We start from the raw sequence: 22,091 nt of genomic DNA on the forward strand, positions 1-22,091 counted from the left end.
TATTAAAGAGCTGTAAGTTCTCATACATATTTAATTTCATATTAATTGAGCCCGTCAGCACACTCAGCTGGACCGCAATATTACAGACCCCATTCCAAATTAAATACTACTAACAAAACTGGGACGACTGCCCTTTGTTTTTTATGGACACATCTCTGGAAATACAGCACATGTGCAGTTCACAAGTGCAAGGTCATTGCACTTCTCAATGCAATTCAGTTGCTTCAAAACTAGTCTAAAAATGTATTTCTGATCATTCTAAATGAAAATATCTGGGGTTTTGTTTGATGGTCAATATCTTTAAATGAGCTGCTTTTTATAGTATGCAGTATTTTGCAGTGTTACACATTAAGCAACATTAACATCTCCATTTCCTTCACCACTGTTACTAGTATTTTATGCCACGTATGTATAAAGAAAAAGGACATAGAATAATGTTTTACTGCAAACATTCCTTGTGTCACATTTATTGTGTATTTAGAGTTTGAATCACACTTACTCTCTCCTTCTTTTCCTCTGTTTCAGGGCTTGGCAGTCGAACCTTTAGCTTCACCGACCCTTCTCTGAAAATGTCTCCGAAGCCGACGCCTCGGATCTTCTTGGGCTGAGCAATAACTCCGTTCCCTGAGGCAGGTTGAGGCGATGTGGGGGTGGCAGCGCTTTCCATTCCACTTCCATCTGGGGAGGAGATACAACAGTGTGAGCAGAGTGGGAGCTGATCCACAACTTTTACATTTAACTGCTTTCCCTCCAGCTGCAATACTAGGATAGGACAGGATACATGATTACATGAATGATACACTTTCAGCCACCAGAAGGTGCCAAAATTGTGTTTGTGTATACACAGAGATTTATATTATAATGATTTCTCACATAATAGCGTTCAAATGTAGCCATACAATATCTAACCTCCAGCTGTGGATCCTCAAAGTGTGTACCCACACCACACACAGAGCTGTTTAAAGAGCTGTTGTACCTCCCAGTCATATAACTAGCAGGTAAAAGGCTTAGAAACATCCAGCTGCCGACTCAACTTCTTGTTGAGGCTTGTCTCACATCTGAACAGCTCCATTACTGCATTGACAATGAATTAATGGCCATGATGCCAAAAGAACATTCAAAACCTGCTGAGAAATTCTCGGCATAAACTGTGACATAAAATCTCCACCAGAGAATAGATGTCTGAATGAAACAAAGGAGAAAGATATCATCTCAAGAAGTCGCTGTCAGGCGCTCAACAGTTTAAGAAGAACAAGAAAAACAATCTCCTTTGCTCAACTGCAGCAAAAGAACCTGCTTTGAGCTTTGTTTTGATACGCTGTCTAACCAAACAGAAAATTCCAATACTTCTTCCCTGGTGTTTTTACAACATAAGCTGCACCCTTCGCATTAATGAGGCCCTGCTGCTTTGCCTCTTACCGGTCTCGTCTGCTGCCGTGTCGTTGGGCTCTGCGTCCTCTCCTGCGGCATCCAGCTCTTTGACGAAGTTGGAGGGAAACAGTCCTGACTTGCCGTTGAAGCTGCCGCTCCACCAGCCCTCCTCCACCTGCGCACAGAGGACATTCACTAAAGTGTCTGATGTGGAAATGGGATTTTTCCTCAGGGAATAACCCATTCTCCCTCTGGTGCAACTAATGCTACACATATACTGTAAGATGCTATAAATATATATGATCACTACATGTATGACTTTTTCTTTGGCATTGTAATACACACACGTGAAGGACTCCGTGCTATCACATACACACATTTTCCCCTTTGGCAAACTTATAATGAGCACTGCTTGCTGTGTACACTCACAGTGCTGCCTCTTACTTGTACTGACTTGCCAACACCACAAATAACCACATTACAGTGTGTGTTTCTTCAGTGCCTAAATACATTAAGTGGTTGCAATGTTACACCTACACCAGCACGTCTCAAATTACACCCGAAAACCGAAGCCTGGTATTGTGTTTATCCTAAACACTGAAAGGTCAGCAATTACAAAGTTCCAGCGCTGCTGTGTATATGCCAGGAAATTACATTCAGTTACATCACAAAGTGCACTTAATGTGACCGGGTTAGACATATTTACAATCTATAAAAGTACCTCTTCGATGATGTCGATGGTTTCTCCGATCTTCAGCTCCAGCTCGTCTTCGTTCACTGGCTGATAGTCAAACAGCACCTTGCACTGTCTCCTCTTAGGCTCTGTGAGAGGCGGGTCAGACAACAGCAGTTATTACTCAACCAACCTGCTCTGTGGCCTCACATGGGCACTTGAGCTAGTGCCAATTAAAGTGTTTTTGTTTTTATCAACTGGCAAGAGCTCGGCTGTGTGTACGTCTCCCTCTGGAATGCCAGTGGGGGGGCGGTGTGAGAACTGACACAGGTGAGAAGGCAAGTAAGGTGTAAATTTGCAAAGTGAGGGGCCAAGCGAGAACCCACCACCCTCCGCCGCGAGTAACTGTGGGTTTGTTCTAATGGGTGATCCTGTAAGCAGGCGGTGGACACGCCCTGCTGAACAAGCAGAGCTGCACACAGCAAATGGAACAAGCAAAGAAGAAATACTGGCCAGGAGCCAGATCTACAAAGCAGGTTTCTAGAAACAAAACTGATTACAGAAAAAAAGCAATACGTTTTGTGTACATTCTCTGACCAACTGATAAAGTTTTGAAGCCTGGAGTTTAGCATTGTACCCGTCACCATCTTTGTGTTTTGGAGCCAGAAGTGACCATATTTGGTCAGAGGGTGGTGCTGCCGTGGATACGCTTTGCTACAGCTAATTTCCTCATTGGATCTGACTGAGAACCTGACAACACGCCATGTTAGCGACTTGTCAAATCACAAGGTAGCCACGCCTTAAAGCATACCCTGCTTTATTGTAATATTTCACTACAACAGGACAATCGTTTACTAAATGAACATCATGCTGTATGGAAGGAGACTTGAAACTAGAGATTGAGAACACAAACTCATTAAGAAACTGTTTACTGAGCCAATAAATCAAGTAAGAACTCGGGTCAGGTTAAGGATGAATACAGTCAGACAGCCCGAAGAGTCGCCTCCTACTGACCATTAGAAAGAATTAGGGCTGTCACTTTTCCTAAAAGATTCAAATTCAGCCAATTTGAAATGACGCAATTCATTTGAATATATCTCAAAACACCTAGTAAAAACCTAATGTTAAGACTACAATAAAGGAAATAAATATCTGACATCTTCTGAGAGTGCGAGAAACAAGAGGTGTGACAAGTATCACAGCCTCTCCAGAGAGAGCTCAGTGCGATGATAAAGTAACAACACAGCTTAATTAACAGGTCAGCATTAGTTTATTTTTGATGATCTTCCACTGGCCATACTGTATATCACCTAAAAGAGGAAACTTCACCATCAGCATGTGGTTTTAACAGTGCTGCTTTTCCTGAAATTGAGCTCTATACTTGGAAATCCTCAATAAGAATGCCATTCAGTAAGAATAGAAACATAGTAACAGTAGCTAGGTGGGAGAAGACAAAGATAAAATGGCACTCATGATAAGATCTTTGAGCAAGACTGGACACGGTGCAGGTATGCAACACACACATATGTACGCATGAAAGGACACATGAGCTCAGACGCAGCAGACGCAGGTGAAATAGCAGTGGCAATAGGTGTTAACTTTTCTTTTAACCTGCCAGAAGCCACATGAATAGGATCTGCTGCAAATAAATGGCAGAAATAGAAAGCCTTCACGCTCCTGTCAGTAACGACTCCACCATGGCCTATTGCAGTAAACCGCGCTCATCCTGTACACCAAGCAAACTCCAACACTTATTTACAGGCATCGTTTCACCCAAACAAAACTATAGCATCTTACTCTTTGCAGCTGCTGGTGGCTGAGGCTGGAAGCCGCCGGTTGGGATGCCGATGGTGCTCATCCTCTGAACCAGGTTGGCCACGTTCCCTGCGCTCTTCTCTCTCCTCAGAGGCTGAGAGGTCTCCTCTTTTGGCTCATTCTTTGTTTCCTTGACCTCTTTAGATTCCTTCTTCAATTCCTAAAAACAAAAAAAAAACAGACACTGCAATAGGTGGGAAGCTTTTTCACCCCGTTCTGATTCTAAGGCAGAAGGTGTCCCCATCATATCATTTTAACTAAAAGATGTCAACTCAGCTCATCAACTAATCAATTAGTCTACTTAAATCCACTTCAAATATACAGATCTACTGAATGCTACTACTGTTCATACTCCTTATACAGTATGTTTACCAAAAATCCACAACAATATTCATTCCATATTTAGAAAATACATTTCTAATGATTCAGATAACATACATTAAATTTCAACCTATGACATTTTTAGTCAAGATAGTGGATTTTGATACATTTCACAGGCTTTTATTTTGTAAACTACTTTCTTGGAGACAAATAAAAATGGATGCTCAGTGTTGGGGCAATGGTTTTTTTAATCTACCAAAATATATGTGAATTTAAAGAAAACATGAAAATGACCACAGCTATAAATAAGGGATAGCATGGGCATATGAACAATAGGTCAGTGAGGTAAAAGTGAAAGAAGAAGAAGTACGGCCCTGCAGACAGTGTCATCACTGCAGCCATACACATACACACAGGATAGAGTACAACAGTGACAGGTCTTATTACAACGACAAAGCCTTAGAAGAATGCGTAACTTAAATTCATAATACAAACAGCTGGTCCTTGAATGTATCCACATAGTTTGTCTGTAGCAGACACCAGTTAAAGACTTTCTCCATGTTCTGTTTCCAGCTGTGGTGTCAGTAGTGTGACTCATTCCTGACCACTGACCAGAAACCACATTTTCTATCCCCAACCTTGAACCCGTAAGGATATGCATACAGTGTACTGTACTGTCAGTGCTGTAACTGGACTGTAACTGAACGCACAGTGTGGTCATCTAGACCACTTCTGGATGTAGTCAGGGGAAAGATTTAACCACATTAACCACAAACACAATGTACCTCCATTCTAGCTGCAGAAGCTCAGTGCACACAAATGCAGGAGATGGGCAGCTGAGATAGTAACAATACTGTCAAACAGGGATTAATGAGACATTGGATGGAAACAGGACATGTGAAACAAGGTGAATCAGTTTCACATAACATAAGCAGAAGTGAAATGTGTGTGACCAATCTGCATTCTGGTGAGCTAAAGAGACACAAAGTAAGCCATAACTATGGCAACCTACGTCAGTGCTCAATGCAGCATTGTGATAGTTACAGCCCACTCATGCTAAATGTAGCTGCCGCTAATGATCCCGATCACGTCACAAGGCAGGCTGTAAAACAGCTGCCACATTCTCCCAGCCTGGGGAACTCCCTGACAACAGCACTAAGTCCACATCACACCTTCACTAAACAGGGGATATTATGAGTACATCTGCCCATTTTCAATGCCCACTCATCCAGCGGAGGTCCTAAGGGGCCAGAGCCTATCCCAGCATGTACTGGGGGAGAGGTGGAGTACGCATTGGACAGATCATCAGTCTGTCACAGGTCTAAAACACACAGCTAGACAGCTACATTCATACTTGCATTTACACCTACCGATTTTCAACCGACCTAATCTTCATGTTAAGAAGGAAACTGAAGCACCCGAAGTAAACCCACACAGACACAAAGACAATGCAAGAGAACATACTAACTCTATAGAAAGGGTCACAGGCTGCTGGACCTTGTACACCGACTTTCATTTTTATGGAAATGATTCTCAAATATGCCTTCTACTAAAATCGAGAGAACCAAACTGTATTTTGAGTTTATCAACTTGGTAGCCTCTCAGAGTCACTCCTGTCTGTCACACGTGATCAGAACCAGCTAATCAGGTGGAAGAACACTATCACAGTAGACAGTAGTAACAAAGCCTTTGCTGTCAAGAGCTCCTGGACCCAGAAACATGCCCACAGAGTCAGCATTTTGTTTTTAAATCTCAAAACAAACTTGCAATATGAAGTGCACTGGTGCACAACACAAATAGAATATGTCACACTGGGAGCTCGGAGCAGGAGCAATGAAATATGCATACATGTTGCATGTATGTATTAGGGAGAGCTGGATACAGCATTGGAGATGGGGCTCAGGTCCTTCATATAAAAGCTGCTTAGTGACCCATGAAGCCAAAAAAAGTTTGACTTCTGGGTAGAAAATTACCAGGATCTTCTGTTTCATATGGCCCACAGAGCATGTGTAAAAGAGATGTCTGCCGGTCGAGCCACTAACTTCCGGTTTAGCCCTTTGCTAACTTGAATGGGGATACAATCATTTGATCATGCAGCTCTTCTAGACTTTCCAAATGTTATCGGACCGAACAGGCCAAATTCTGATAGTGAAAGGAGTCATTTTATGTTGGTTGTGACACTCCAAAAAATCTTTTACAGCTGCTTTTTCACAATGTAAAGCATCGCGGGCCATTCATGTTCATGCATCACGTGACCTTGTCATTACACGGTTTAGCCACTGTGTCAAATTGGCTTCAAAGGCCAGCGCTCCTCCTGGGGGCTTGGTGTATAGACAATGACCCTGTTCACCATCCACTTCCTGGTTCAGAACCGCTGACTTTGCAATTCCACTGGAGAGGAAGTCCAGCTGTGTGTGTGTGTGTGTCTCTACCAGGCACTGAGACAGAGATGAGAGGAAAAGCAACAGAATAAGAGAAAGACAAACAATCCCAGGCAGAGACAGACTAAAATGAACAGCTTCAGACAGCAGAGAGACAGAAAATAGAAAAATGAAGAGAGAGAAGATAAATGTGAACACTCGAGAAGGACTTCCACCCCTCTCAGGTGTCTGTGTGCAACTCATTGTCACTGCTGAAGACTGAAGCGGCGTATTTCGAGAGCTTAAAAAGGCGAGATCACACATCCCAACACACACACTCGCAAACCTACAAACTGTTTTTCCACTCACTGGGTGTTAATTAGATTACACATGCATTGTTTATGTGTGTTCTTTTCTTAAGGTTGAACTTGGCCAACACAATGGCACAGTGCTCTTTACTGAAGAGGCTAATGGCTGTGAGTCTTTATTGAGTGTTCCAGGATTTATCAATCTCTAGATACGCATTCTCTCAACGTGTGGACTCACACTCAACTCGGGCTGGAAGATCTCCATGGGGACACAAGTATCAGCTTGCAGGGCTCTAGAGTGCGACCAATTTGGTCGCACATGCGACCAAAATTCTTAAGGGTGCGACTAATAATTTTTCTAGGTCGCACTGGTGCACCTGACGCTGCCCGGGTGAAAACATACATTTATTTCGCAAGCGCATCATCTCTCTGTGTTCTCCTGTGACCGAACTCACACACTCATGGTAGGATCATATCGTGTTCTAGACCAATAAGAGACAGAGCTCGGGCGGGTCTTTGCCTCTGATTGGCTGTGGTCCTGTTCATCGCGCTAAGTTGTGTGTGTTAAAAATTGCGAGAGTAGCTGACTAACTGAAATGGAAAAATAAAATAAACGCGACAAAACAAGGGAAAATGAAGAGAGGCAGAAATATTGAAAGTTTTTTCATTAAGAAAACCAAACCTACAACCAGCCCTTCTACTATAATCCCATCCATCCCCACTACTGAGAGTCCATCCCGTCAAGACACGGAGCCGTCGGTCCCTGGTGAGATACCAAGCCCCGGTCCTTCGGCGACAGCATCAGACTCGGAACCAGAGGAGGAGACAACCGAGTCTGGGATAGAGCCCGGCTCTGAGACCCAAATTAAAAAGGCCAAAATATATTCCTTCAGACAGAACTGGCTGAAACTATTTCCCTGGCTGAGGTACAACAAAGGACGTAACGCAATGCACTGCGTGTACTGTCAGGAGTGCAGTCAGAATATGGCCGGAAATAGTGCATTCGTGAGCGGGTCAACAACGTTTCGTATCGAAACATTAAAAAAAAAAAACATACGAAAAAAACACACGATATGCTGTGACAAATGTGTAGAGAAAGTGGCCCCTCTCCCAGCTGTGTGTTTTAGTTTGAAATGTTCAATTTCAGCTCAGTGAAGCACTTTAAACACTTTCTTTTTCTTTTTATATATAATTCAAATAAAGACAAGCATTTCTCTACACCTTATTCTTGTTTAAAAATCATTCACATTATATAAAACTTATGGAGAGCGAGAAAAAGGTGACCTTATGGTGTTAAAGGCAAGGCAATGAAAAACTTGGGTGCACCGAAAAAAAAAAGTTAGGCGCACCATTGCAAGCAATGCAAAAAGTTAGTCTGGAGCCCTGACTTGGCAGTTTTATGGTTTCATTATCACCACGAAGGGGTTTGTCACTCATCACGCACACTGTAACTGTCTGTCTATAGATATGAATTGTTGGTTTTGGACAGAAGGACTCGGAGGTGCAGTTCTCAGCCGGAGACAGTGTGATATTGTTCCCCTTGTTTATTGATTGATATTTTAAGGCACCTTATTTTGTAGCCCAAATGTGTTCTTTAATCTAATGGGTATATTATGTAGCTTTATCATCATCATTACAAAAAGTTATTCATCTAATCTGTCATGTACACGTAGTCACATCAAAATCTTACACACCCAGAACCACTTGGACCAGCATAAGCAAAAACTGAATGGTTGTACACTCAGACATACCTTTCTTCAAGATGACCTTCCACTGATTACATTCATTTTAAGGATATTACAATGAGACATTCACAACTAACCATGATGAAGCACTCTTAAATTCCTTACCATCTCCCTCCCAGGCAAGTTTCCTGTCCCCCGATCATTCAGCTACAACCCCAATTAAAAAGGAAGCAGGAAGAAGGCAACATCTCAGACGACAGTAGCGCTGTCGGGGGCAAAGTTCAACAGCCAGCAGGCTCCTTAGAGGATTAACTATCAAAGTCGGTGACTGGGCCAGGCGGCTCAGCTGATTACCTATCTCACTGCACAGGATTATGGAGTGAGGAGTGAAGAAAGAAGGCGAGAGAGAAGAGGAGCCAGCTGCTCTGTAGTGACTCATTTCACAGTACATTAGCTGGGTAAATATCTCGCACAGAAAAGGCAAATTTCACAGTAGAGCACTCAGGTGCCCTAAGTGTACGACCAAGTCATAACAAGAGATGACTATGACTCAATTCCACCAAAAGCACACATACTGTGGATGTACTGGTCTACAGCTACATGGTTATTAGCCGCAAACTGAGTCTCCAAATTGGATTTAAAATGGAATTTTCACAGCACTTCAAATAAAAAAACAGTAGAATGTTTAGCACCTAAGCCCATTCACAACACCTTCATCAGCCAGACTCTTATGCAGACAGAAAAAAAGGGGAACATATTACACCTATATTAGCGTTTTTTGCACTGGCTCCCAGTCCGGTATTAAATCCCCAACAAGATTCTTCTGTTGGTGTCTAAAGCCCTGCATGGTCTCACCCCGAGCTATATTACAGAACTCCTATCCCCATACAGTACAGCTAGGCCCCTTAGATCTACAGATCAAGGGCTTTTATAGTCCCCCTGAAAACATAACAGCAGAATCTTAGACTCTCAAAAGGCTCCCACTTTTTCTCTCTTGCCTAACCCTGCAAGGATTCTTTACGTGATTTTCATTCTTAATTGAGAAATGTCTGTATCCCTGTGCACTACACTCATTATATATTTATCCATGTATTTAAGTACTTTTGTCTTGTGATACTCTTTTAGCTCAGCACTTTTTTTTAAAGCGCTCTATGAATAGATTTGACCGTGACATCGGATTTTGTAGATCTTTATGTGCGAGACAGTTAGAATAGCAAGAATAAAACAAGACTTGTAACACCCACAAGTCATTGTTGGGCATAGTTAAAATTACAGGTTAGCCCGTGCAGACATGGACTGTCAGTACCAGATGCTTTAACTAAGCACAGCCATCCACTTTAATAATCAGTCTCAGCACAGATGGAGCAGAAATCTGATATTGCTGTTTGTGTTTCCTGACAAGACATCAGCCTGATATCTGCAGATCGCTAGCTAGCTAACATTATGCATAACCAGAGATGATATCTCATCAACAAACTCAAACTGAGCTCAGATCAGTGAGCAGAGTTTATTCCTCTTGGAGATGCAAATGTTAAATGCACCGCGAGATAGCCGGAGCCAGCTAGCCACCTGGAGACAGGCAGAGACACCTGAAGACACATCAGTCCTTTAAACTGTGCTGGATGTGAAATTCATGTCACAGTTTACAGGACTGTCGTGACTCAAGACGGTTAATATAGCCAGTTCTCATCAATGTTCTCATCTATGAGTGAATGTGTGTTGCCCTTGTAGGTGGTGACAATAGGCTCGTTGGAGTTAGGCCAGGCAAATCTAACTTTTCTTAATCAAAACACCCAAAAGGTTCCTGATAACTGAATGAACCCTGTACTGCAGGAACCAAGAGGAGTCAAACTGGACCTCAGGTCCTTGTAGGCCAAGAGGTTAATTCAGTGCTGCTATTAAATCGTCCTTAGTCCAAAGTTTAAGTCCAGTCAGATTTGATAGAACAACTAACTTTTTACCATAAATCAACTCACATCCTTCAACCACAGGTCGAACAGCCTCTTCATGCCTGCACATAGCTTTGTTTACCGTTTGTAGTGTTTCACAGATACACAAACTATAAGAATGCCAGCAGAATGCTCTGTTTTCCAAAACTTCTGATTAAGCTTTTCAACAAAGATTTCTGAATTCATACAAACTGCATTCTGCCACAGCAGTAGAGGAAAATTGGACAAAGGAAAATCTAGTAAAATCCAGTCATCACCATACTGTAAATCGTAACACCTGCTCATTTTGTCTGCAAAAATATTCAAATGCTTCAACAGGAACCCATTTCTTCTCAACCAAGCATACAGCACTCTCAGATGTGGGTGCGTTTCTAAGAAATCAGTGACCACATCTACTGCAGCCTGTGCCCAGCCCTCTCGCCGTAGGAAGCTGTGGTCTGATAACGCTCACCGCTCCAAAAGAATTATCTCTAATGGAACAACACACAAAAGCATTTCAAACCTCAGAGGAAGTGCACGTTCAGCTCTACACAAGTTAACTCTACTATAACGCAGGAGTTAATAAAAGACAAAAGAGCAACATTTTTCCTCTCACCTTAACAAAGTTGTCGGGGAAGAGGCCCCTTTTCCCGTTGAGGTCTCCCTCCATCCAGCCATCCTCCTCTATGTACCGCACGTTCTTGATGATGTCGCCCAGCCGCAGGGTCAGCTCGTCATCATGGAGCGCGTCGTACTCGTACTCCACTATGACCTCTGCTCGACACAGGATGAGGGAGGAAAGAGACGGGAGGAGGGGGGGGGGAAGGAAGGAGGGGAAGTATAGTGTTAGAAAGTCAGGAAGCCAATGCAAGGGGGGAAGACAATAGAAAAGAGAAAAACACAGTAGAGTAAAGAGAAGAAAGGTAATGTGCAGGATGGGTAGAAGTGGAAGAAGAGAAACAATAAGAGACATAAATTAACAAAATATCAAAGTAAAAGTATCACAATAACAGCAGAGACTCATTTTTCCCCAGCATGTATTCCCAAGTGATACAACATAACTCGTGTTACTACAACCGACATCTACTTTGGATTTCTGGCAGGAACAGTTGCAATGACTACTTCATGCATCCATTAGTTGTCATCTATCAAATGAATCACAAACTATTTTGGAGTCATTTTTTATGAAGAAGTGTCCAAATTCTCAGACTTCAGGTTCTCAAATGGGAATATTTTATTTTACTTTAGTCATTTATAACTTTGTGTTGTGGACAAAAAAAAGACTTTTGAGGACATCACCTTGCGCGTTGCATGCAGTGATCAATGTTTTTCACCATTTCCTGACATTTTATGGACCAGGCAACTGATCGATTCTTCGAGAAAATGTTGCAGCCCTAGTTCCAACAGTGAGAATAAGTGGACAAAGACTGGACTCTGCAGTGGTTCTTTGAGCCCCTGGTTGAACATCATTGGTAGTTATAGTTATTATCTGTTTTGGTTTTAGTGTTCTGAACATTACAATATGAGTAAATTCAGGTTGTATCCAGAGCAGGTATCCAGTGAAACTCAAACTTTGGGAACAGAAGTTGTCTAGTGTTCCCATGTACTATGAGTAAAATATGTATGCTGTTCAGAATGTCTGGGAAGGAACTCTAAGTTCAACACAATCCAGAACAAAAATAAACAAAATGCTTTAACAACATGTTTTCTTAAGTGTTTTAACAGTATAAGATAAGGAAGGAATGGCAAATCAATAAAAATAGACAAAAAAGTAATACATGAATCACTGTTTTGTTTCTGTGGTAACTATCACAATGAACAATGATCAAATCTTACAAACCTTGTTTAAGAATGGCAGTGTGAATGGTGAAAATCTATGGACCCTAGCTCTGAAAATCAATAAATGTCTCAGTTAAAGAAGTTGTCTTCATTCAATCTAAAACCTGACTTTTCACTGTGAGGTTAAAAGTCAGGAAGGAATAATTCATTAATTAGCACACGTGTATGGAAAAACACTACTAGTGGCTCTGAGAGTGGCACACAGCACCTTCAAGTGCTGGTTGGGTAATGTACTGCTGAGTACAGTAATTACGCCTGGCCAATCTTTAAAACATGCACCATGAGACCAAGGTACCTTTACAAAAACCTGAGAGCAAGAATACAGGTTCAACAGAACAGCCTTCTTCCTGAAACTACAGATTGAGCTCAATAAAACGACTGTCAATATTGGCCCATAAGGAATATGACAGCAAGAGGCTGCCTTTAAAACACCGCTGAGGTACAAAGTTGCAATGATCGTTGATTGGATGTACACAGTGTGCGTAATCTTCAGACGGGCTGATACGTATTTCTGATCACAAAGAGAGCTACAAACAGCGAGAGAAAGAGAGAGGCGAGAGAGACTGACGGGCTGCTTCCAGTGCAGCAGGTTGAGCAGCCTCTAAAAATAAGCGGGCTGCAGAGGAGTAACTGGTAGTGAGGTATTTCACTACGTGCTGTGGCCCTTTAACACACAATGACTCACGGCGGAGAGCCTCCACTGGCATGGCTGGCTTCACACCAAGCACAGCCAAAACAAAAACATGACTGCACACTTTTTATCTCCCTCTAACAGACCGAATCACTCACTCACTCACTCACACACACACACACTCTCACACTCACACACACTCGGCGGAGTCGTTCAGCACTTAACCAAATTGGTCAAGCAATACAACACTGAGTGCTGTAAAACTTGGCTCAGCTGTGACTGTTGGTATATATGTGTGTGTGTGTGTGTGTCTCATCACCACCCTTGGCCTAACACTGCTGCAGCCTGGGCCAACTTCCAATGAGAAATTGGCCCTGACCAATGATCTCAGACCAGCCTTCCCCCTCTACATAAAACACTCAGTATTTAAACTTTTGAAAAGAGGAGCAGCGGTTCAACGGGTGGGAGAAAGGGCCTGCTCCGCCGTCTTACTGCTGACTGAGAAAAAGCCAACAGTTGTCTGCGGTGAGGGATTAGCACACACAAACACACAAACACACACACAATAACCTTCACAGCGAGGGCAGTGCTGGGCAGTGTGGCGGGATTCTGGCAGTTTCGCTGTACGGCAGGTTTTGGTTTTTCTCAGCACATTCAGTTTAATGTGCTGAGCAGCTATCAGCCATCTTGCCTGCAAACTGCCATTAGCGGCGCACTTTTCCCCCAGTTAATGTTTGTTGGCTCGTTCAACAAGCTAAAGTGCAAGGCGAGATGTGTTCCTGTTTGTAAGTTAGATAGGAAGAAGACTTTAGCAGGACAGTTAATGTGGCTCTTGTGCTGTGTAGCTACGGCTGTCTGGCTCTGCTCTGCCTGTAACAGAACGCTGATGTCACGGCTTCATGTGAGATTTGACTAGCTGTGTGTAAATGAGGACTACATCTACGTAGACGGATGCCGCTCCATCAAATGAATGCAAAACTTGTGGGTGCCATTACAAAACCAAAAAAATACATATAAATTTCCCACTTTGGGTTTCTGATTCTTTTCCCAAAGAAGAACACAGGGCATGTGATTTAGAGAGCAGATATTTGTGCAATAGCACACAAAAACTAATTCATTTCAGTTAGCTTTTAAATGATGCAACAAAAAGGTTAGAAACAAGCTAACCATCTTGGAAATATGCGCAAGATGGGAAAAAAAAATTGTTTTTCCTGTTCTTCCCACTCTGCAGACGTCACATGAATGCAGCATAAGACAACCTACAATCCTACAAAGCAACAAGTGTCATCCAAGTTCTTTTTAAAGCTGGACACAAATATTAACAAATCCCTCTTTTAAAAAGTAACTTCTGACAGTTTGATGTATTCCCTAACGTCTGCTTACTGTTTCCTTGAATTCTAGAAAATTCAGGTTAAGATCTCACTCCTCTGCATGCCTCTCTGGATGATCTCAGAGCAGTTTCAACAGTCAGATGATGACCTGCCAACTAGTCTTCTGGCAGCTGGTTCTGCAGCTCTGCTGATTTTGCAGCTGCAGAACTGAAACCGTGCAGCAGGTTGATATATGAAAAAAATAAATAAATACATTTTACACACACACACACACACACACACACACACACACACACACACACACACACACACACACACACACACACACACACACACAGGGTCTTATAAAAGCCTGTTTTATTTTAGACAGCACACTTTTACCAGCTCTGTCAGCTCCATTAGCTCATAGCATGCTTCTGCAGGACCCCAGCACTTACTTAGCACCAGAAAACCAAAGACAGTCCCACCATGGTCACCATCTAGCCCGTGTACGGACAGAATCTTTCTCAGCGACGGATTGCTGGAGACTGAGCAGGCATTATAGATCAGGAAGTGAAATCACTTTGAGCTTAATATACTTCCAAGCATAGCGAGTAACACTAATGTTCTCTCAGTCTCTGTCACACTGAGCCCAGCTGCTGTCCAGTAGGTTCTAACTAAAATCAACTCACTTTCCCACCAGCCCTGAAGATCAGCTGTAGGTAAGACTATATTTACGCTCTACACAGTTCCCTGTAAGCAACAGTCCACGACACAAGCTGAGCAAAACTCAAATAAACAACACGGCCGAGACCCCAGACAGTAATTTGGGATTATCTGTCCGTATAACCACAGGAAGAGATATGATCTGCTGCCGTAAACAAAACAAAAGGCAACGCTGGCGGACAGAATTATACTCTGTTGAGATAATGCAACATACATGGCAGTCTTCAACTTCCACATGATTGGATGTGGAGCGGAGGGACTTTCTGCAACCACACAGATTACAGCGCCCCAGCAACCGCACAAACACACCCTGCCCGAGGAACGCGGGCCGGCCGAATCAAATCACTTCTAAACACACTGCTATACACTTACTTATACGTTACGCTTTGGATTTGGACACCACCGAATATAGTGTTACTTAAATGATTCCTATTGTGGTCTTCAGTGGAGGAAAAGCAACACAAAAGTTTTTTTTTTTTTTAACATATATTAAAAAAAACTGCCCCTTTAGCCTCCAATCCTGTGTATTTGATGACTACATTTCCAACATGTAGCAGATTCCACAAACTGTCCTGAACAGAAAATCCTTTCCTTACATTGCAGTTATTGCACAGGTGTAAAGGCCACTACACTAAGCATGGCTTGTTTACTTCCTACAACCTGTATGAGTTTATATTTGAAACCTTTTTAGATTATGGGGCTTTTTGGAGACTGAACTCTGGAGGTGGGAATATGGGTTGAGTACAAAATGCCTCCTCTTTATATGTGAGAGGACAAGCAATATACATAGATGAACTCTGATGGTCACTTCTCTAGGAGTGAGGCACTTTCCTCACTAACTGTGGCTGCTGCTGCTGCTGAATGAGTGCAGTGAGTGATGGGTGTCGGCCTGTGAAATACCAGCAGTGGGGCAGTGGACAAAGTCTTCTTGGTTTGTTCCTCGAAGGAAATGCCTTTCTAAATACGTTTAAACGCAGCCAAAAACTGTCAGCGTACAGGTGGCTTGTGTGTGTGTGTGTGTGTGTGTTTGTGTGTTTGTGTGTGTGTGTGTGTGTGTGTGTGTGTGTGTGCGCAGCAGGAGCAAACTTCCTGCCAGTCATGCGGCAGCAGGGGGATTCTGGCCTAAATAGTTCTACTGACGAAGTGGCCCAGAGGGAAAAACTGAGACTTTTCTTCAGAAATGAGAGTGAAAACCCGGCTAACAGCAGCAGTAACCTGGACTACAACAATCCAAGGTCAGATCACACAAGGGCCTTCAATCAGGGTTTACCTCTGAGGCTTGTGCTAAGGTTGGAGAATGACTTTGTTCATCCAGTGCTGGCCGATGGCCCAGGAACAACAACACTGCCATAACTGTCTGTGATATTAATACTGGCATGTCTTTCAGAATGTATAACTACTGTAATTTCCAGACTACAAGCCGCTACTTTTTCCACACGCTTTGAACCCTACGGCTTAAACAATGATGCGGCTAATCTATAGATTTTTACGGGTTAACGTCCTCCAGGGGGCGCTCTAGCAGGAAGCGCAAGAGCGAGACAGACAGGTGGAAGAGATAATGCGCAGAGGAAGACGCTAGTTTGATTGTGTTTTGAATTCATTCAGTTTGAATTCATTCAGTTCATTCAGTCATTTTGCGCATCATGCACACACCCTCATCATGGAAAACACAAGAAGAAATGCACATGATGCAGCTTTTAAGTTAAAGGCAATCGATCTGGCTGGCGAAGAAGAGCTGATGCACGTAAGCTTGGCATCAATGAATCGATGGTGAGACGTTGGAGACGGCAGCATTTATTTAATTAAAACATTTTAAAAAATCTTTCTGTGTACCATCTTTCTGTGTAAATATCTCATGTTACAATGTGGACACCTGCGGCTTATAGACAAGTCCGGGCCTATATATGTAAAAAAAAAAAAATAATTTTTAAATTTAGTTGGTGCGGCTTATATTCAGGTACGCTCAATAGTCCGGAAATTTCAGTAACTGAATAAATGACTGTGTTAAAAGCCAACCGCTTTCATTGCTAAAGCAGGAAGCTAGCTGGCTTGCATGCATGTCTCCGTGGCAACCTTTGTGTTAATGTATCAAGTGTGTATATGGGTCAGCAGGTCTGCTAGTCATGGCCAACATGATGTCAGACTGCACAACAGTACAATATGATGCTTACATGCTGTTACTGGTGTGGAGCTCAGCATTAGCTGATTAATCAGTTAGCCATCAACTCTGAAATTAATTAATTTTGTTTTAATAATATATTAATTTACTTTAAGGAAGAAAAAAAAAAAGTGTGAATCATTTCTGGTTTCTTTAGTGCTCCATGACAGCAAACTGGATATCTTTAGGTAGTGGACACAAAGAGACATCTGAGGAAAAGCTCACCTTGAGCTTTGGGAAACACTGATCAACATTTTTCATCATTTGATATTTTATGCACTGAACAACTAATCAGTTAATTGAAAGATCGACAAATGATTAATTGCAGACCTATATTGGCGTCATTCAGGCAGGGAAGGGATGGGGATGAGTACTCGATCTGGACATCAGTACTCACATTCTTCTAGATAGCAAAAATGAGAGCTCACACACCACTGGATCTAACGTTACAGGCAGAATGGTGACCGTGACCGTTATGGTATGCAGAGAACGGAATAAACAGCGGAGGGAGTTAACAGGCAACCTCTGGGACAGAGAAGCTTACCCAGCTCACCAAAATCTCTACAGCGTGTGATGCTTAGAAAGGTAACACTGGAATAACCCTTCCGCCGTGGACCCTTTCTTGCCTTGCTTATGGAAATGACTTAGAAAGCCCACCCCTTATGCAGAACCCTGAAAAGAAGTCAGATATGTAGAAATTAATTATATGCATTTTTTTTCTTTAATTCCAGTCCAGTCTGAACATCTCAGCATCTTGAGGCCCAGCAGCAGCAACCACACAGCAAGAGTTGCTCTGTAGCCCAGCCATAAATGTAGAAATAGGTCAAAAAGCTAAGAGCTCTAGCCAAAAGCGCATCCGCTAAATAGTGTGCTGTCAAGCAGACGATGAGGAGAGCAAGAGTCTGAAGACTGTACAAGCATGAGATGAGATACAAGAGAAGAAAGGGTGCTGGACGTCCGCAGCACCTCACTGCAGTCTTCTGCCAACATCTCAAGAGTTTTAGTCAACATCTTAAAAATACTAAAGACGTGCCCAGAGTTAAACAATTATTTGCATGATCTCAAATGCACACAGTTTACACATGTGGAAATGAATGAGTTTCAGGAGACCTAACCTGAACTCTAGGTGAGATATCTGATATACATTTATTCTGATACTGAGCAGTTAAATAGTATCATTGGTAATCAAATCACTAGTTTTTCTTCACTTTGCATGTGGCATGATAATATACCTGCTCTTTGTATAAGCACTGAGCAGAGTAATAATGATGGGGACAAAGTTCAAGACTTGTGAAACTTGCTGGATAAGTGATGAAACATCCTCAAGACAAAACAACAAGTCTTTTTGCCTTTAACTTACTACTTCTAGACAGAAATGACTAATTATCTAATTATACAGACATGAGTAATACACCCCAACCACCCTAGGGACTTCAGCAGCACCCCCTGCTCCTTCTTGTGTGTAACAGATTTGCACTGAGACATGAAATGACTTAAAACATTTCCATTCACCAGACTAAACACTGGCTTTGACAGAGTGATATGAAGATAAAGAACAGTGCAGTGCCTCTTGCAATGTACAGTGAGAATCTTCAGACCAATAGCAAACGCACTGCTGTGTTACTTTGCCCACAGGTTTACAGACCACCAGCACCAAAGGGAAAACAAAGTTAAACTGTCTCTGACGAGGCTGTTAAAAGACTAGTGAGATGGGTTGGGTACCGAATGTCCGAACGTCGGTACAACAGAGTACCATTTCTTGTTAAATCAATCGGTGCAACATTTCAGCACCTGAGAGCGCATCTGGGTCAGAGAGTAAGGGCCTGTCCTCACGAATACGTTTCTCTCGAATCCGGATAAATACTTTATCGAATCAGCCTCGCGTCCAGACGGATACGGCGTTTTCAGGGTGAGAAAATGGTATTTTTTGGAAACGGGTCCCAGAGTGGGAAAATGCGAAAACGCCGGATCGCCCGGAGTCGTCTGGACGCCGAAAACGGATTAGCCCCGCCTCTCTAGCCTTTAACCTCAGCCACCAGCGCTAGACACATCATAACAACAACAACAACAACAACAATGGCGGACTACTACTACTTGTTTGTAAACAGCGCATGCTCCATGGCTTCTCTTCCGGTTTTAGTGTATTGGTGTGGCGGCGTCACAGCGCCACATACAGGCCTGGCATATGTACTACAGCGTTTTGGGTTGTTTCAGTGAATCCCTGTGGACGCAGATATTTCTGGAAACAACGTCGTGTTTACGAAGATTTTCCCCGAAACGACATCGTATTGGGTGAGGCCGCGTATTCGTGAGGACAGGCCCTAAGCATGTGAGTATAGAGAGAAAGTGAGGGAGAGCTTTGTAATGCAAAACTGACCAGGGCAACACATCTAACCTGTGGAAGCACTATGTCAAACACAGAATCTATCTACAGGGTGAAGAGTGTACGTTACTGTGTTTGATAGCCCAGAAAAGCCACGCAAACTCCCTCGCAACAGCTGCAGCGAACAGCGCGGAAGTTGAACCCTAAATGCACGACAAACCTTTAAGTCAGGCATCGACTACTTCATCAACATCTTCAGGTCATTAATTAGCTAGTCTGATCAGTTGTTGGAGATCACTGGGCTGTTCTCACGGTCTTGGCGTGAGGCTGAGTTTTACTAGCGTTAGCCACAGGGCTGTATCTCACACAGTGAGAAACCAATCAAACTGATAACAGGAGGAGACAGTAAAGTACCAAAAAGAGGTACCATTGGGTACCCGTACCACATTCCATGTACTGGTATCAATTCACATGTCAACAGTACCCAACCATTGACAGTATATAAGTACCCAACCCTACTAGTAATAAATAAACAATAGAAAGGAGTAAAAGGGAAAAAATGAATACACACAAACACACAGGAACAGGAAACCAGCTATCTTGTTAACAGTGGTTTGACACCTAGGCCTTGGGGAGTGGCGGCTGAGGATTCCTGGCATATTTGCTGCAGCTGAGACACACGAACAAGAAAGAAAGAAACAGAGACAGAGACAGAGACAGAGAGAGAGAGAGAGAGAGAGAGAGAGAGAGAGAGAGAGAGAATGAAAAGCTAAAGGAGTCATTCCATAACACTTTGGGTTTAAACATGCTCACTTTGTCCTCATATGCACCATTTCTACTGCAGGCCAACACTCCGTCCACAACTCGTGATAGCACTTGAGAAAGCTGATTTACAGTGACAATTTATCGCCCTGAATATTGGCCGGGTTCCTTAAATGTCGAGTATCTGGTGATACGGACTAGTCCAATTCATCTAAATGTATTTGTATCATGCTTTTGTTTGTTTCTTCTATCATAATACAGCTGTTCAGTGCACACTTGCCCACAGGGAGCCTACACTGACATCAGTCATTCTGATGTGCTTGACAATAGCATTTGGTAGAATATCTCAACATTCAAATAGAAATGACAACAGCTAGCACTGGGGTTTAGCTGATCACAGCCTTGTGTAATTCAAGGGTTTTACTGCAATCAGGCATTTTTGACCTGAAGTGGATAAAGGAAAACTTTATACTGGATAGTCATTCATTAAACAACGCCAGCCCTTTCACCTTGGGACATAGTTAATGTTGACATTATTAAGTGGAAATTTATACTGTAATCAAGCTACTGTGAGCATACCCAGCTCTACGGGTAAGTGTGAGAGAAAGAGTGAAAACAATGTATTTTTGTTATTTTAGATGTCAAAGGGCCTCAGAACTTATCTTATTATTGTTAAGAGTCTGTCTGTCTGTCTGTAGCATACTTCAACCATGCTCAGTCTTGCTTTTGTATTGTGTCCCTCTTATCAGATACAATTTATCTTACTCACTCTCTCTCTCTCTCCCCCTCTCTCTTACACATCCCCTCAGGCTCAATTTTGTAAACTCATACAGCAGAGCAAGAGTTAAACCAAGAGAGTGACTCAAACACTGCTCACTGTTCTGATCACTATTCAAGCTGAGAATGTCAGTCTCACTACACATATTTGCTTTCTAATCAATTGTATTCATGTGCTAGCGTTGCCTTTAGGTGTCCTGAGAGTGCACGGCAAATTTTGACCTCACTTCCCGTCTGTGCGCCGGGTCGAGGTTCAGCAGAAGGGAAGGAATTTTTTCCAGGTTATTGTTTTCCTCTCCTCGCACAAAGCTTCCAGGTAAAGAGTGAGTACAATATGGGTCTTATATAAGCCAGTGACAGACAGGAGGATGTTACAGAGGAGGGGGAGAGAGGAAGGAAGGAAGAGAAAGGGGGGGGGTACTCAAGGCCACGCAGGCGAGCTGACTGCCAGGCAGACTGTCTAAATCAGTGTGCTCTCTGTGCCTTTCACACACTCACAATCAGTAAAGAGGAAACTCATAACTGCATTCCTTCCCACTGATCTGAGAGGTGGCTGATACGAAGGGCAAAGTGCTACCGAGAGAAATTAAGTGAGAGCTGCTGTTGTTCTAAATGAATTGTCCCATTCACCTTCATTTCCCCACAGGATAATAGCTCACCATGTGTACTTTATACCAACGCCCTGCCACACATTACACACACACCTGGAAGCTGAATTTGGGCAGGCACACAATCAAACAGGCTTTAAACAGTGTCTATCACTACTGTGCAAGTTATTAAAACATGTCCTGCTTCACATATTGCATAAGCAATAGTTGTAAGAGCAAACAAGAGGCCTACAGCCATGTGCAAACATTGGCTGTGCCTGTCAAATGTCAAAGACCGAACATGTCAGGGAAGTCTGAGAGGAAGCATCAGAACTGCTGCGTATTGCAGACGCAATTACTATTATGACTAGGCTAGACAGTTCCACTGGGAAAAGTGTAATATCATAATCTATAGCTTGTTTTACGGTACAATCTGAGATCCAAATGTACATGAAAGGATAGCTCCACCAAAATTCAAAATACAAGTTTAATTGGAAGCAGATATAAAAGTCTATGA

The 22,091-nt window shown here is 42.7% G+C and overlaps 1 protein-coding gene across 1 annotated transcript in view; it reads right to left on the reverse strand.

The window, feature by feature from the left end:
* cd2ap (CD2-associated protein) overlaps nt 1–22,091 on the reverse strand; it is a 57,285-nt gene that overhangs the window by 30,952 nt on the left and 4,242 nt on the right. Inside the window, 5 exon segments of the mRNA XM_051408465.1 lie at nt 500–678; nt 1,420–1,546; nt 2,093–2,193; nt 3,842–4,019; nt 11,078–11,235. Of these exon segments, the coding sequence (XP_051264425.1) occupies nt 500–678; nt 1,420–1,546; nt 2,093–2,193; nt 3,842–4,019; nt 11,078–11,235 (743 nt within the window).

This window comes from Dicentrarchus labrax, unplaced genomic scaffold (assembly GCF_905237075.1).
Source record: "Dicentrarchus labrax unplaced genomic scaffold, dlabrax2021, whole genome shotgun sequence".
NCBI classification, from domain to species: domain Eukaryota; kingdom Metazoa; phylum Chordata; class Actinopteri; family Moronidae; genus Dicentrarchus; species Dicentrarchus labrax.